The sequence below is a fragment of the Candoia aspera genome, chromosome 3, assembly GCF_035149785.1.
Source record: "Candoia aspera isolate rCanAsp1 chromosome 3, rCanAsp1.hap2, whole genome shotgun sequence".
NCBI classification, from domain to species: Eukaryota; Metazoa; Chordata; class Lepidosauria; order Squamata; family Boidae; genus Candoia; species Candoia aspera.
The window spans coordinates 152286207-152303876 of record NC_086155.1 but is presented as its reverse complement, the minus strand read 5'-3'; the positions used below and the strand labels follow the sequence as shown (position 1 = coordinate 152303876).

The following is a 17670-nucleotide window of genomic DNA, read 5'->3' as shown; positions in this document are numbered from 1 at the left end:
TGGTTGCTTGAGAGTGCCAGTTGCTTGAGTTCCAGTTAACTGAGAGTCTACTGTACTACTGTCTATGCATCTCTTTAAAAGTAGATGTGCTGTTGCATCTTTCTAGATCTTTATATTAGTTTGCTGTACAGTAGACTTGTTGCTACACTTGAGTTTAACATTTTGAAAATAATCTTGGAGTTTTTAAAAATTGTCCTGAGTCCCATCCTCATTTGCCACTGAAAATACTACCACTGGGATTTGGTGACAAACCACATGGTTGATTATTTTAGCCTTGCCACTTGCTGCTGCCAATTTGCATACAGTCTCTGACTCTACTCATTCTTGCTACTCCTTGGGAATGATTATGAAAGAAGCAATTGTTAGCAAGTGTACTGCATAAAACTGCTTTTGCCAATTGCATGCAGCCACAGCAGGGCATTTGATAGATGTAGAGAGCATAAACTATATTTTCATCCAGTATCTAACCTGCCCTTTCTGGGGAAGATGGTTGAGAAGGTGGTTGCACAGCAGCTTCAGAGGACTTTGGATGAAGCAGATTATCTGGATCCCTTTCAGTTGGGATTCAGACCTGGGTATGGGATGGAAACAGCATTAGTCATGCTTTTAGTTTATCTCTGGCAAGAACAGGATGGGAGTTATGCATCCATCCTTGCCTTACTTGACCTCTCTGTGGCTTTTGATATGAGCAACCATGGTATACTTCTGAATTGGCTCAGGGAATTTGGGTTGGGCAGTGTTGTGTTGTGCTGGTTCAATTCCTTTCTCCAGGGTCAGTTCCAGTTGGTAGTGATTGGGGAGGAGAGATCCTGGCCTCTACTGTGTGGGGTGCCATAAGGTTCAGTGCTTTCTCCGCTCCTATTCAACATTTACAAGAGGCTATTGGGTGAGATCATCCATCACCATGGGATGGATCACTATGCTGATGATACCCAATTATACATCTCTGCCTCTGGCGAATTAAGCAGTGCTATGGACATCTTATCCCCGTGTCTGGAGGCTGTGAGGGTTTGGAAGGGGGCCAACGGGCTTCAAATGAACCCTGGCAATATTGAGTAGCTTTGGGTTTGGGAACCTGCCAGTCCTAGGACTATGCCATCTTTGGTGCTGGATGGGGTTGTACAGACCCAGAGAGACCCAGTGTGCAATCTGGGTTTTCTCCTAGACTCACAACTCCTGCTTGAAGAGCAGGTGGCAGTTGTGTCTAGGAAGGTCTTTGTACAGCTTCATGTTGTATGCCAGTTGCACCCGTTCCTGGATCGAGTGGCTCTGCTCACAGTTATTTATGCCCTAATCACCTCCCAATTGGATTACTGTAATGCGCTGTACATGGGGCTGGCCTTGAAGAGTATCCAGAAGCTCAAGCTGGTACAAAATGCAACAGTGTGAACAGTTACAGTATGTTCTAAAACACACCTCTGCTCCGCGAGCTGCGTTGCTTACCACTCTGCTTCCAGGTCCAATTCAAGGTGCTGGTTTTGACCTTTAAAACTCTTCATGGCATGGGGCTGGGTTATTTGAGGGACTGCCTCTCCCTGATTACATCAGCTTGTCCTATCAGATCCAGCAGAAGAGGCATGCTGCAGGTCCCGTCTCTACACTTGGCGGGCCCAAGGAGGCAGACCTTCTCTGCTGTGGCACCTGCCTTATGGAACATTCTCCCCACCCCCGCAAAGTGCGGTCAGCTCCATCCCTCTTTAGTTTCCAGAAGTCTCTCAAGACCTGGCTTTGTCTCAGGTCTGGGGATCTCAGGGGACCAGTGAGATATTGAGGTGGGGCTGTTGCTGATCAAATCTCTTGTGTGTGCTTTTTTTTTTTTTTTTTTACTTTTTAAATATGGCTATGTTTGACATGTTTGTTTGTTTGTTTGTTTGTTTTATTTTGCTGTGCGCCACCCAGAGTTACTTCTTGTGATATGGGCAGCCATATAAATTTGATAAATAAATAAATAAACAATTATACAGAGAGAGGGAGTCTAGAAATTTTAGTATTTTATAATTTGAAATGGTAATGTTCATTTGCTAGTACATATCCAATCAATAAGGATAAACTACAGTAAGTGACTAAATGCATCTGAAAAATCAATGGTTTCAGATAGAGCATTTTGTTTCCCTACAAAGAAGTTGCCTATCTATCATGGTCTGGACAGATGAATTAGGAGGTAGCATAATAAAACAACTTGAGAAATATGTTTTAGATCAAGAAGCCAGCTGATGGATCAGAAGGTAGTAACTCCTCACAAAAGACAACCAAATGTATTAAGAAGGGGCAACTGATAGATTCCAACCAGTTGAAAGAAGTTATCTTTTTTCTGCAACACAATGAGTGAGGGTCAACTAGATGTGATACGTAGAATTCATGATATTCAAGATCTGTTTATACTTGGGAGAGGAGATAAACCCTCAATAGCTGTTTAAAAATATATTTTGGTTTGCAGATTAATCTTTCTATGTTATTAAACTCTCTCCCTTTCTTCATCTACACAAAGAAAATATGGAAACTGAATTTTAATTCCATTGTTTTGTCTTATGTAACTATAGTTTTCAAAGTTCAAAGTGTGTATTTTAAGTTTGTTACTAAAATATGCCAAGTTTTTTAAATTTGGAAAACAGGCTCATCTTCCTAAAGAAACAAACTAATTGAAATTATTAATGCTATAAAAGGAGAGTGATTATATCATTTTATGAAGGTCACTGGCAACAGGCAAAGTTTATTTCATCATGTTAGTGAGAATCTGTTGCTAATGATACAGGGTCTCAACTGTGCTTTCAAATGTGGTAGGAACACATCCTCTAAATAAATCATACTCCTGTATATTTAAGTAGGTTTTATTATATAAATGCTTCAGTCAGTAGGCAAAATGGGAATTGTAGTCATAATTCAAGCCAATTCACAGTTTTCATCATGATTGTATTATTTTTGTTTCTGCCTTCCAGAACGATTCAACGTATATCTTATGCCTACACCAAATTTAGATATCTATGGTGAATGTACAATGCAGATCACACATGAAAACATTTACCTCTGGGATATCCATAATGCTAAGGTTAAATTGGTCATGTGGCCTCTCAGTTCTTTGAGAAGATATGGACGTGATTCAACATGGTTCACTTTTGAATCTGGAAGGTAAGTATCGGTTCAAGGAATTCTAATAACATTCTTTACTTTCATAGAATTGTGTATTATTGCTAAGGTCAGCCTTGTCACGATACAGTGTAAAATACTTGCTTCAGGGAGCACATTTAAGAATAGTTGCTTTTTACCTATCTCCAGCAAAATCATGTCTGTAGTTTTAGGTTTGTTGTTGTTGTTTTAATTGATTAATTTGCACTTCAGGTACAAAAAGTCCATTCGGGTGGCATTGTATTCTGGATTTAAGCATTTAGGTTTGTCTGTCTGGTGATGCCGTATCTCTGAAACATCAGCAGAATGGCAGTTTTTAATAGCGTGTTGATTCTCAATTTTTTATGGATGATAAAATTCATGATAAAACTCAACAGTGGATGGTTAGATGCACTAGAATTTGTAAGTTTTTTTTTTATTGACCTGTGAGTGACAAACACTAACAAACAAATGAGTGGCATAAATCCATGATGCGTAGAGAAAAAATGAGAAATAGATCTACTAAAAAGGAGGCAAATAATATAAACATTCAAGTCTGCCATCCATCTAAAATGTAGCCAATAGTAGGTCTGTTGTAATTAAGATAATACCTAATCCAAATTTGATAGAATTGTGATTCCCGCCTCTGGTGTTTCATTGTTTTAACTTTATCTATGATCTTTTGTAACATGCTATTGAAAATACCTTGTTAATCCACCTCTTAATTGTTAAATTATCTAAAGTTTTCCAATGTTAGACAATCATCATTTTAGCTGCTAAGGTTAATTAAATAATAAGTTCCTTTTTTTTAAGCGTGAGGTTCAATTCTGTGAATAAGTGCAGTAACCCTAAGGAGCATTCAGTTAATTGTTTAGTAATTATGCTTATCACACCAACATTTATATACCCAAAAGGGTATAAGTTTGTCATCTGACCACCAATAATGAAGGAAAGAGCCTTTTTGGTGATAACCTCTCCAACATTTGGAAGAATAATTATGATATATGTGTCAATCTGACTGGAGTCAAGTGCCAGCAATGTATAATCTTCTACTGAAGTTCTTGCATTGAAGCTGAGGTGAATCTACCCAATTTCCATAAAGACTGCCAATTTGTATCCTGCATAGCTTTACCAAAGTTAGCATCCCAAGATTCCTTTAAATCAAGAGGTGTATTTCCAATTTCTATTTGCAATACATTTTTAAATCATTCTTTTTGGTTGCTGTAGATGGTTAAATATTCTCAAAATTGGGGAAATGGGCAATTGCTGAAGCTCTAGCATCCTTATTATCCAATAAAGATTTAAGTTGATAGCAGAAAAAACATGATAACTTATCACTTACCACAATCTGTTCTTTCTTGAGAGGTTCCCTATTGCTATAGAAATTTTTTATTCTTTAAAGGTTATATCTTCTTAAAAGTTTCATTTGAGCCAAGCCACAGTGATAGTGTGGGGGTATGGGGAGGATGCAAGGGGCAGCACAAGAGGCACTGCGCAGGTCAGTGAAGGAGTGCAAGGACGTATACAAGAGGTGTCACACAGGCTGAGGAGGATGTGCGAGAGGTACAGGTTGGGGAGGGTGTGAAGGGGTGCACAAAAGGCACCGCATGGGTCAGGGAGGGTATGCAAGGGTGTGCGAGAGGTGCGGATCAGGCAGGGTGCATGGGGGTGCTGGTCAGGGAGGGGGTGCGAGAGGTGCGCAGGTCAAGGTAGGTGCGCAAGAGGCCAGCACAGCATGAGCACAGATGGACTGGGGAGAGTACGTGGGTGGGGGAGACTTACTCCAGCAACTTGCAACCTTCTATGCCGGCTTCTCCATTGACTTTCTGGGGAAGCCAGCAGGGAAGGTTGCAAGTGGCAGTCACATGATCATGGGGTGCTTGGTAACCAGTTGTAAGTGTGAACAGGTTGCCAAGCACCCAGATCGTGATCACATGACTGTGGGGGTGCTGGGACAGCTGGAACTCCAAGGACCAGTCATAACCACCATTTGTTCAGCGCCATCATAACTTGGAACGGTCACTGATCAAATGGTTGTAGGTTGAGGACTACCTGTATATGTTATAATTACAGAAGTATCCTTTATCAAGAGAGCCAGTTCAGTGTAGCGGTTAAGGCATCAGGCTAGAAACACTTAACCATTTATAGATGGCAAACAAAAACCTATAGAATGATAGATTATGAAAATAAGGATTATGAGTGGCACACAGATTCCATTAAAGCAGGAAGGAATATCAGAAATAAGCAGTTCATAGTGAACTGGTCCTGCATCCAAGATTTTCACTTTTTTTTTTTTTTTTCAAATTTTAAACTTGAATCATGTCTACAGAGTGTAGTCATGAGGTGGTAATATTTTTATTTTTGTAGAGAGCATTCCTTGATTTTAATAAAAGAGGAAGCCAACTGTTAAGGCCTATATCAAATCTTCTAAAATAGATAAAATGTTGAGCTGCCATATCCTTGGTTTCTTGGTGTTTTTTTTTTTTATTACTTTTTAATGTGTTAATTTCCATTTTGGTTTACAGGGCTTCTTTACCTCTGTGACCTTTTTTCACCTTTAGGGCTTGTCAGCTGTCAATATGCCCTGATTAATTGCATTTCTTGCTCAATCTTTCTTGGCTTCAGTTTCATTTTTATCTGTTAACCTTTGCTAACTTTCATTGTGGTCTTTCATGGTTTTAACCTTTACTTGATTGACTGTCCCATGCTAAGAGTAGAGCCATAGGGCTCTGTATTGTATTTTTATTTTTCTCAAATATTTCTGGCTTTTTCCTGTCATTGCAACAATATACCTCTAAGTAAATAACTGTGATTCCATGCCACTGTTGCGTAGAAACGTTTTAAGTGGAATTTTTAGAACAATTTTCAGGATGATATAATGGGGCTTGTATATTTCTGTGCATCAGCATTGTCATCTGTACACGGTATATGAAGAGTATATGTGTATGTATACATGTACATTCTACAGTGTATATGTACTTCAGTATGGTCTCTGAGATTCACATATTGGTTATAGGCTTGCTCATTAGGAACTGAAGGGATGTGGTGGGTTCCACAGCAAGTCGCATGTTATACATTAGAAATGTAACAGCTGCTTTACAGTTAAAAGGACAGTCCTTGTTAAGTAATCTTCAGTGTATTTTACACAATTCTATATGTGTGTGTGTATTGTAAATCCCACAGACTTAAATGGAATTTATCATCTGAATCTTATATCCTAATCTTATGCAGTGAGCCTAAATCTCACTGATCGGGATCACTCATCATCTATGCCATGATTTTCTTAACCATGGATTGTTCAGTATGTCCCAATTAGCTGGGATTACACAATGCACTAAGCATTAAATCATGGTTTAATGGTATGTCCACACAATATGCTGAGGCAAAATCAACAAATCCTATATGGGATATTGGCATATTGAATGGTCCAGCTGAAGTTCTTAACTCATTTTGTGCAATTACCAAGCAGTGTAGCCATTGTTTCCAAATTCTCATGGCTTTCCCCAAACAGTACCTAACGCACAAGCATTAGGAGTGATTACTGGGGTATTTAAAAAGTTTCATAACTAGGGTGATGGTTTGGGTACTTCCTTCCATATTTTTATAAATTGCATCTCTAAAGGAGATCCTTGATTATTCACATAATCTTGTTTGTGTATGTGAGTGTATACTGAATATACAGGCACACATACACATAAATCTAAGCATGCAAATGTGTGTGACATTACTTGAAAGTATTTCAGTTATTACTTTAATGCTGCATTTAGCTGAAAAACAACATTAATGTCAGTATTTTTTTTTTGCTAACAATTTGTAACTTAGGCTAAAGGAACTTTTTTAAGTTGCCATCAAACTGTAAATTTTAATTTACAGGAAATAAAAAGTATTAAGTACAAGTAAAATTTAATGAACTCTAGTTAGATACAAATTTCAATTAGATTAAGCTTTTGTCCTTACCTTACCCATTCACTGAGTATGCCTTTAAAGGCAAAATAGACAATTTGCCTTAAAAAAAGAAACACCTTTTGAACTCCTGGCTTATTCTGTTTAAATTTTGCTAAATAATATCCTTTACTAATTGACATAATGCTGCAGTACTAATAAGTATACTGGAAGATCCCAGCTAGGCTTTTTTATAAAACGGAAAATCTTCTTAATATAAATATGCATATATATACATTTTTCAGGATGTGTGACACAGGAGAAGGGCTATTTACCTTTCAGACAAGGGAAGGTGAGATGATCTATCAGAAAGTCCATTCTGCAACATTGGCAATAGCTGAGCAACATGAAAGATTGATGATGGAGATGGAACAGAAAGCACGGGTAAGACCCTTTCTATTATTAAAAGATAATTTGTTGGAAGGAAATAATTGTTGAAATAAAATCAGATTTATATAAGAAACCTTATACCCTAACTACTCTTGGTTAAAATTATTGTGCTATTTATTAATCATATTTATATATGTAACCCTTACAGAAATGTGAAAGCATTGACACATTCCTACCAATATTTTTTTTCTTCCTAATGAGATGCAGGTTCAAAATACATGTAATTGCCTAAATTTACCCATTCACCATAACAAATCAGAACATTCAAAGTTTTAAAAGTACGTTTTCTTTTCTCTATGTAGAATCAAATAGAGCCTTCTGTGAAACATAACCAGTAAAGGTCATGTTGGGAAATGAAGAGTATTAGCTTTCAAAAAAATCCCATTCATACTCCTTGGTTTGGTAGATCATTGGTTATCCAGATCTTCCTTATGTAATTATTGTAAGCTGAGGATTTAACCCCTTATAATTGTAGAGGTTAATAGTTTAAAAATTAAGGAGTTCCATAGGCCATTTCTTAGCAATTCTGTACTGTATATATTAAGCATCTAAAGTATCACATTACTCTTTATTTTTATTGAGTTTTAAAAATCATATCAAGAAGTAGAAGGGTAATGAAAATGTTTAAATCATGAAGATAAGGTTCTGAACTGCTTTCCTTGTCCTTTGCCATGGATAAGTAAATATAGGTTACTATATTCCGTTTCACCAAGTAGCCTTGCCACAAATTGAGAAGGTAGTATTTCTTTATGATTGACTCACAGGGACATTTTCTCTCATACTAAGTTTAGCTAAGTGTTTAATTCCAGGAGAACAAGGAGATTTTCAACAGAAAAGCCCATTTAGGGGAAAGCTTCTCAGAGCAGCTATATGTTGTTGCACATTAAATTACTGTGGATTTCTTTTTAGTTTTCCTCTTGCCAGTTGTGAGAGTTCACCTGAAGAGCTCTGATGGAAAGGTGAAGAAAATATGGCCAAGTACCCTTTTCAAATCTGTTCATCAGAATAGTTTTGTTTACTATCTTTAAACATTTACACTATCTTACAAATTGAATTTTACATTATATGATATTTCTGATATATTAAATATGGTTTGAAAGTAACAAATGAGGCCACTCTAGAAACCTATTATAAATCATACTGCTCAAGTTAGCTTCCATATTACTTAGAGTTACAATTCAGATAAATTATACAAAGTAATAGTTGAAAAAAGTTGCATGTGGTACAGATGCTGTGGTGAAGGATAATTTAGCCCATAGAACTCAGATATTGCTTGAAATTAAGTATGTTATGATATCTTAAGTCTCATTCATCACAAGTCAGCTATCAAGGCAACTCAACCAGTTAAGAGGCTTTGTACTGGCCTTATTTAGAATAAGTTACAATAACTATTCATGTGAAATATTGGAAAAATTTGATGCAAGAAAGCTGAAATATGAGTACAAAGCCATTATTATAAATCTTTATTAATGTAATGGAGGGGCAGCAAAAATGTAATGAATTTGGGGAAATCATGTACAAATTAAAGATATTCTAGACAAGCTGGCAGATATAACTAATGTGAAATAAAACTTCAAATTTCTATGTATATAATATGCTAATTTCCCATATTTGTTTATCAGTGTTTACATTATTATATAAAGGATGTTTTGGCATGACTTCATGAATTACGTTATGTGAAAACATAATTTAAAAACAAAGTCACAAGTTGAATAAAACAGTAAAGGAGGAATTGAGCTTTTTCTTTTTTCAGGTGTATCATCCCATGCACAGCAGCTAAAGATTTCTTTTAAAAAGAATTATTTCTTTATTTCTGAAATCCTTAGCAGAATAGCACATGTACCACAGCAGTAATGCTCCATTAAATGTACTTGTCCTATATTCTCTATTCCTGACAATAAAATAATCCTGACATGAATAATCCTGACATTATGCTTCCTTGACATAGCATAATTTCTTTCCTTTTTCTAAGGAAATGGACAGAGATAAGATGGTTATATTTTCATATCGTCTTAAAATGCAAATGTGAAAAATATGTACCTAGCAATACTTTCCTTGTTTGAAATTTTACAGTTGATCAAAAGAATATAATCAGTATATGCTTAAAGGTTTATTGTTTTGTTATTGATTGATTAACATGATGTAATATAGGTTTGAATTCATATATTGACACAGTCATTAAGGTTATGCCCTGATTAAGGAGGCCTGGATATTTAAGCTACAGTTTTGTAGTCATCTATCTGGAAATAAACCAGTGGGACTTATTTTTCAGGAATCATACATGATTTACAAGTTAAGCAGGCCGCCTATTAATTAATTAATTAATAATCAGAGTGAATCTCACAAATTTGGTCTACTGCAACTTTTGTTTGTATCCTCTCATGATTAGGCTGTAATAATAAAAGTTTGAATCTCACTTTTATGGATCACATTCCCATGAAAGTGGCTAAAGAGCAAGTGTCCAGTAAGACAGAGTGGCCAAGGGAGCAGAACAGATGAACACTTTGTAATTGAGAAAGAATAAAATGGTTAAGAGAGCATGCATTTCTGCTGCTGCTGCTGCTATTGTTGTCTGCATCTTCACTGGCTTTAGTGTGAGAAATACTAAAGAAAGGGTAGGTGTAATGGTTGCCTATCCCAAACACTCAGACTCACAAGAGGTTACTTAAATGAAATCTGATTTATTAGGGAAATTATGACAGATACAGAGAAAGCTGAGAATGACTAAAAGCGCGCCAAATACAAACTAAAAACCCTTGGCTCCAAACGTAATCCCTCCCCCCTACCAGCCATAGCAACCACCCCCCTACCAGGTGCTGGTAACCGTTTTCCACACATCCTGGGAAAGCAACCTTGAATACATGAGATAACCCAAATACATTCCAACCCAGCAGCCAACAGATAAGAACTCCCCGAAGAGGAATCTTCCTCCCTCCTGAGATCAAACACGTATCAAGCTAATGACATGTGAAACGTTACGATGTACCAAGCACATTGAAACGGTGAACATGACATACTGCCCCTCCCAAAAAAAATAGCTAAGGACCCGGTTTGGAGGGGTAAGCATTATGGAATCGAGTAACAAGCACAGGGGAAGCCACATCGTGAGCGGCCACCCACTTCGGGTGGGGGAAGTGTTTCCAGCGAACTAGGTACTGTAGCGTGTTGCGAAGCCAGCGAGAGTCAAGAATTTCTTTTACTTCAAAGTGTTGTTGCCCGTCAAACACGATGGGAGGAGGCGGTGGAGGTTGATCATGCCAGCGGTCAGAGCAAGCAAGGGGTTTGAGCAAACTGCAATGAAAGACAGGGTGTAAGCGTTTCAAGTTATGCGGCAAATCAAGTTTAAAAGTCACAGGGTTGATTTGTGCGACAATAGGAAATGGACCCACAAACTTAGGAGCTAATTTTTTCGAAGGTTGAGAGGACTTGATGAACTTGGTAGACAGATATACCATGTCACCCACTTGAAACGCAGGGTGAGGGGCATGCTTTTTATCAGCGTGCTGTTTGTAAGCAGACTGGGCGTCCGCTAGTGCCTGCTGGATGACCGGCCAAGAGTCCGCCAGCTGTGTTGCCCATTCGGACGGTGAGGCAGGCGGGATGGATGGCTGTGGCAAGTCAGGGATAGGGACAAATCCCTGCCATGTATGGTGCAAAAAGGGGTTTGACCGGTGCTTTGATGAACAGCGTTGTTGTAGGCAACCTCAGCAAAGGGAAGGAGGTCAACCCAGTCGTCCTGTTGATAATTCAAGAAAGCACACAGATATTGCTCCAGTGTTGAATTTAGCGCCTCTGTGGCCCCGTCAGTCTCAGGATGCCACGCCGTGGACAATGCCTGTTTAGTGCCCAAAAGTTTTAAGAATGCCCGCCAAAATTGAGAGGTGAATTGTGTGCCCCTGTCCAAAATCAAGCGGGAGGGACATCCGTGTAACCTGTACACGTGTACAAGGAATAGGCGGGCCAATTGTGCTGAAGGAATGGAGACACATGGGATAAAATGTGCTTGCTTGGAGAAATAGTCTTTTACGACCCAAATCACAGTTTTTCGTTGGCTAGGAGGCAACTCCACTATGAAATCCATGGAAACCTCCTCCCAGGGGCAAGCAGGACTGGCCACTGGTTGTAACAAACCTTGAGGCTTTCCCACTTTACGTTTAGACATAGCACACACAGAACAAGACGCCACATAATCCTTCACATCTTTGCGCAATGTGGGCCACCAAAACTGTCTGCGGACCAGGTGCAATGTTTTCACAAAACCAAAATGCCCAGCAAGCTTATCATCGTGCAAACGGAGTAAAACCTCCTTTCGCAAGCTGTCAGGGACATAGAGACGGTTGGATTTCCAAGCGAATCCCTGATCAAAAGTAACATTGTCTCTATTGGCTAGCAACCAAGTGTCAGTTTTTTGCTCCTTTAGAAACTTGTTGCAATTGAGACGAAATGGACAAGGTGCCTTGCGGCGCGGAATCACTGCCGGCTGGCTGCTGCGCACGGGCTTGGTTGCAGGTCACAGCAGGAATTCCTAGTTGTGGCTGTGTCCACAGAGTGCTGACCACCTCTGGCGCTGAGCTGGAGTCCTGGGGTTGCCGGGACAGCGCGTCTGCTAAAAAGTTCTTTTTCCCTGGAATAAACTTCAGTTTGAAGTTGAACCGGTTAAAGAACTGAGCCCAGCGAACTTGTTTAGGGCTCAGCTTGCGAGGGGTACTAAGGGCTTCCAAGTTCTTATGGTCAGTCCACACCTCAAATGGGTGATTAGCCCCTTCCAGTAAATGGCGCCAAGAGTCCAAAGCCGCTTTAACTGCAAAAGCCTCCTTTTCCCACACATGCCAACGTCTCTCTGTCTCAGAGAATTTACGGGACAGGTAGGCACATGGTTTTAAGCACCCCGCCCCATCGGCTTGCAACAACAGGGCTCCAATAGAATAATCAGAGGCATCCACCTGAACAACAAAAGGCTTGGAGGGGTCAGGATGTTGTAAAATAGGCTCCTGTGTAAAAGACTCCTTCAGCTTGTCGAACGCTGCCTGACAAGCCGGAGTCCATCTAAGCAGCGCGCCTGGGTTTTTTACCCGGCGGGTTTCTCCCACCCCCTTTGTCCGAAGCAAATCAGTCAGGGGTAAGGTTATTTCAGCAAACCCCTTTATGAACAACCTGTAGTAATTGCTGAACCCCAGGAAACTTTGAAGTTGCCTACGGATGCGGGGTCTTTCCCATTCTAAGATAGCCTGGATTTTAGCAGGATCCATTTCTATGCCTTTATCTGAGATCCGGTACCCCAGATAATCAATTTGTGTTTGATGGAAGGCACATTTTGACAGTTTGGCATACAACTCAGCTTTCCTTAGTTTGCGAAGCACCTGCTTAACCAAATGTACATGTTCTTCCAGAGTTTCAGTATAAATCAATACATCATCTAAGTAGACCAATACCCCTTTAAACAGATATTCATGTAGTACTTCATTGATCAATTGCATAAACACCCCAGGAGCCCCAGCCAAACCAAAGGGTAAAACCTTATATTGAAAAGCTCCCAACGGGCAATTGAATGCCGTTTTCCATTCATCCCCCTCCCGGATCCTCACACGGTAATAGGCTCCCCTTAAATCCAGTTTTGAGAAGATTTTCCCCTTAGCCAGATGTGATAACATATCTTTTATCAAAGGCAGGGGATATTTATTTGATATTGAGACTGCATTGAGCCCACGGAAATCAGTACAGAGTCTTAATGTCCCATCTTTCTTCGGGCGGAAGAGAACCGGTGCCCCCACTGGCGAGCTAGCTGGTTCAATGAACCCTCTTGCCAAGTTTTTGTCCACAAACTCCCTTAACAAAGTTAGTTCCTTCTGAGTCATTGAGTAAATCTTTGGCTTAGGCAATTGGGTGTTAGGCACCAGCTCAATGGCACAATCAGTTTTCCGATGAGGAGGCAGTTGATCCGCTTCTTTCTCCCCAAACACATCAGCAAAGACCTGGTACTCCTCCGGTAGACCCTCAAGAGGAGGGGTTGGGTACTGCGGAGTCGCAGCTGCCGCTACCCCCACCACCTCCTCTTGGGCTTCAGTTCCCTCTGGTGCTTGATAAAATCCGTCCCTAAAGGTTACAGTTCAATAGACCCAATTTATCTCAGGATTCTGCTGGACCAACCATGGGACACTCAAAACCACCAAAGGACCCCCCACCGGAGCCACTACAAATGACAACCCTTCCCAGTGGCTACCCATTTGCAAGGCTACCAAACCGGTGAAATGCGTGACCGGTTTGCCCCCGGCCATGAACCCGTCCAATTGGGTGAAAGCAATGGGTCGTTGCAATGGAAAGGTCGGTAACTCCAAGGCAGCTACCACGTCGGGATGCATTAAGCACTGTGAGCACCCAGAATCGATCATCGCCCACACTTCTATCGTCTTCGAACGGGATCCCAATTTTACTTTCACAGTGAGAATGCAATAGTTGCCACTCACCGACACTGGCTCGCGCCCCTCTTCTACCACCTGCCCTGCGGCGCCCTTTAGAGCAGGTGGCTGGCGTTTCCCGCCGGCTGTAGCAATTCTGGTTCACCCTCGTCCCTGTAGAACGGCATGCTTTCCAGCTCGCTGTCGGCCACAGCTGCTTTCATTTTCCTCGGTAGAGAAGGGGACTTCGCAGTCGATTTCCCCTGCCGGTCCTCACCCTTCGCCCTCGGGCACACCGCCGCGCAGTGCCCCTCCTTGCCACAGCACAGGCACTGTCCCTTCGCGTAACGCCGCTCCTTCTCCTCTTCCCAGGAATGTTGTCCGGATCATCCAAAGGAGCCCGAGGGGCGGGTGGGCTTGCCATCTCGCCCCGACTTCGTTGCTCGACTCTGCGCAAACACCTCATGGGCATGCTCAGCCTTTCCAGCGAGCTGGATCCACCCGTACAAACTGTCAGGGTCATCTCGCCCCAGCGACCAGCGCAGCACTTCAGTGTTTAAACCATCTTTGAACAGCTCTATGACAGTTGCCTGCGACCAATCTTCCACCTTCCCCACTAGCGCTTTAAATTCCAGCACGTAGTCAGCCACAGTTCTCGATCCCTGCTTGAGTTCTTTCAAGGCACGCTTCGCCCGCTCCTTCGCTAGTGGATCCTCGAAATGATGCTGTAGAGCCCAGAGGAATTCGTCGAATTTCTCCAGTTCAGGGGCATCCGACTCACATCTGTACATACCAGTCCGCTGCCCTCCCCTTAAGCTTGGTGGCAATGGTGATGATTTTCGCTTTTTCCGATCGAAAAAGCGACCCCCACTCTTCCATGTACGCCTTGGCATTCGTCAGGAAGAACGAGTTTTGTCGGGTCTTCGTCGAACTTGACAGAGAAGTCCCTCAATCCTCTGCCCGATGGGCTGCGTCCCCCCTCTGGCAGTTCAGCTGCTCTGACAGGTCCCGCCCGCCTCCGCTCAGGGACGGGCGGCGACGCTAGTTCCACCCTGGGAGCCCGATCCCCCTCTTTCGGGCGAGCTCCACTTCTCCGTTCCGGGGACTGTGCCTGGGAGGAAGGGGTTGAATGCCGCTGGCTTGACCCCTCCTGCACCTCTTTCAGCGAACTCAGGTCCATGCTCATTTTCTGCAGAATGAGCTCCAGGGAGTCCATCTTCGACTCTAGCACCCAGATTCGGTCTGGAGTGGGGGAGTCCCCCCTCGGCGGCACCTGTACCACCATTGGCGACAGTGGGTATCTCTGCCTCCAGGACGAGCCCCTCGCCTCCAAGAAGTCCCCCCGACTGTCGTCCCAGGTGACCAGTTCGCCCAGGGTCATGACCGTGGTCTCTGGTGCGGTCTTCATGCCCGTAGCTTCGCCTTCAGACCCTGAACTCGCCTCCTCTCGAATCGCTGAGAGTTCTCCCAGGGGGGCTCTGTCGGGGCGCATCATGGTAGAATCGGGCTCTCCCTCACTCGACCCCTCACTCTCCACAAGTAGCACATCTGGATCGGTCATCGCCAGCACTCTCCCTCACAGGATCGGACGAACTTGTCTTTTCCTGGATAGGGGCCAGCGGGATTTGAAGTTTTGGATTCTCAGCTTTATGTAATGGTTGCCTATCCCAAACACTGTATCCCAAATACAAACTAAAAACCCTCGGCTCCAAACGTAATCCCTCCCCCCTACCAGCCATAGCAACCACCCCCCTACCAGGTGCTGGTAACCGTTTTCCACACATCCTGGGAAAGCAACCTTGAATACATGAGATAACCCAAATACATTCCAACCCAGCAGCCAACAGATAAGAACTCCCCGAAGAGGAATCTTCCTCCCTCCTGAGATCAAACACGTATCAAGCTAATGACATGCGAAACGTTACGATGTACCAAGCACATTGGAACGGTGAACATGACAGTAGGTTTGGGGAAAAGCCTTCAGGGTTTTTTTTCCCCCATAAATACGCCATCAGGTAATGTAATGTTCTCCATATATGTTCAGCTCTCTAGGTATATTTAACAATGTGCGAATATATATGTGAAAATGCATGGAGTGGGCAACAAGTACTTTTTTTTGTAATTGGTTAGCTAAGGTTGAAACAGAGTGGTACAGTCCTTGTTTAACAACCATTTGTTTAGTGATGGTTTGGACTTACAGTGGTGCTGGAAAAACCAACATATGACTGGTCCTCACACTTATGATTGTCACAGCATCCCCACAGTAACAGGATTGCAATTTGGGCGCTTGGCAACCGGTTTGCATTTATGTCCATCACAGACTCCCAGGGTTGCATGATCGCCATTTTCAACCTTTCTGGCTGGCTTCTGGCAAGCAAAATCAATGGGGAAATGCATGATTTGCTTAACGACCATGTGGTTCACTTAATGCTTGTGGTGATTTGCTTAACGGCTGCCACAAAAAGCGCATAAGATTGGGTCAGATTCATTTAATGACCACTTCGCTTAGCAACCAAAATTCCTGTCCCAATTGTTAAATAAGGACTACCTGTACTGCTGAGAACCCTCTCACACACTCTGTCGGTGTTTTGGGGCCAAAAGGCACATTTGAAATGGGTATACCTATATAAAACAAGTAGCAAACTTAACCTTCCTTGATAATATCTTCTCTGCATGGAAGATTCCCCTCACCAGTTCTTCCTTATCTAACCACCTTCTTGTCTTCACCCTACTTCCTTTGCATTTAATTTTTGTGGAGTCCTTGGTGCTCTCTGAGCCTTGTTGTTTTCTTGCAGACGTTTCATTGCCAGACTAGGCAACATCTTCAGTGCGAACAGGGAGTGGGCCTTGCTCTCAGTTTATATACTGTGGCTTGCCCTGCTTGTGTTGGTAGGGGTGGTGTTCTCTCCTTAGGAGTTATTTGATTGGGCTGTTGTTTGCTGCTTGGTTGATTGACTGAGTTAATAGTTCCTTGATTAGGGTGTATTGTGCTGTTTGATGGTTCATCTGGTGTTAATCCTAGTGTCGATTTTTACATATCTGGGTGTTGATTGCTGGCAAGGGAGTGTCCTGGTCTTCAGTACCATCAAACAGCACAATACACCCTAATCAAGGAATTATTAACTCAGGCAATCAACCTGAGACAAGGAATAGGTCTCTAGTGTTTTATTACTGCTACATTAGACAGAAAATCCTAACAAACTGAAGAAGTGTAAGAAAACCCATACAGATAAACCCCAAAAGTCAAGGTGGGTCTGTTCTGTGTCTCTTTGAATGACAGCTCAAATTCTCGCTACTACGCATGCGTTTTCCCCCCTAGATAGGGGCTCCCTCCTGCTCACCATCAGTGCTCGTGACAGCAACCGTTCAGAGTTACGATGGTGCTAAAAAAATGGACTTACGACCAGTCCTTGAAGTTCTGCCTGTCGCAGCAACCCCACAGTCATGTGATCAAAATTCAGGCTGGCCCGCATTTATGACTGCCCAAATGATATGGTTTTGGTTGGCTCTTCTACGTGGAATAGAAAGGAGTTCCATCTGACTCTTGTCTCTGGCAGTTATACAATACGCAAGAACCATTATGATATTTCAGATTCTTCTTTTGAGCCAGAAAATGACAGGTCACGTGAGTGGTTCAAGTGATAGATTTTGATAATAGCAAACACAATTGGGGACACAAAAGAATAAAATGCAGAACTGATGAAAGTAGCAGTCTTATGTGTTCCCTAACTAATTTCATTTGGAGTATTTATGCACACAGCCTTGACTAGCAGAGTGATTCTTTGCATTCCACCATCTTGAATTTGTCTCAATTAGCAATTATTAGAGATAAATTCAAATC

At 41.9% G+C, this 17670-nt stretch overlaps 1 protein-coding gene across 1 annotated transcript in view; it reads left to right on the top strand.

Moving 5' to 3' along the window:
• DOK6 (docking protein 6) overlaps positions 1-17670 on the top strand; it is a 184101-nt gene that overhangs the window by 131082 nt on the left and 35349 nt on the right. The window contains exons 5-6 of the mRNA XM_063300222.1: positions 2937-3126; positions 7290-7428. Of these exons, the coding sequence (XP_063156292.1) occupies positions 2937-3126; positions 7290-7428 (329 nt within the window). The remainder of the gene's footprint in view (positions 1-2936; positions 3127-7289; positions 7429-17670) is intronic.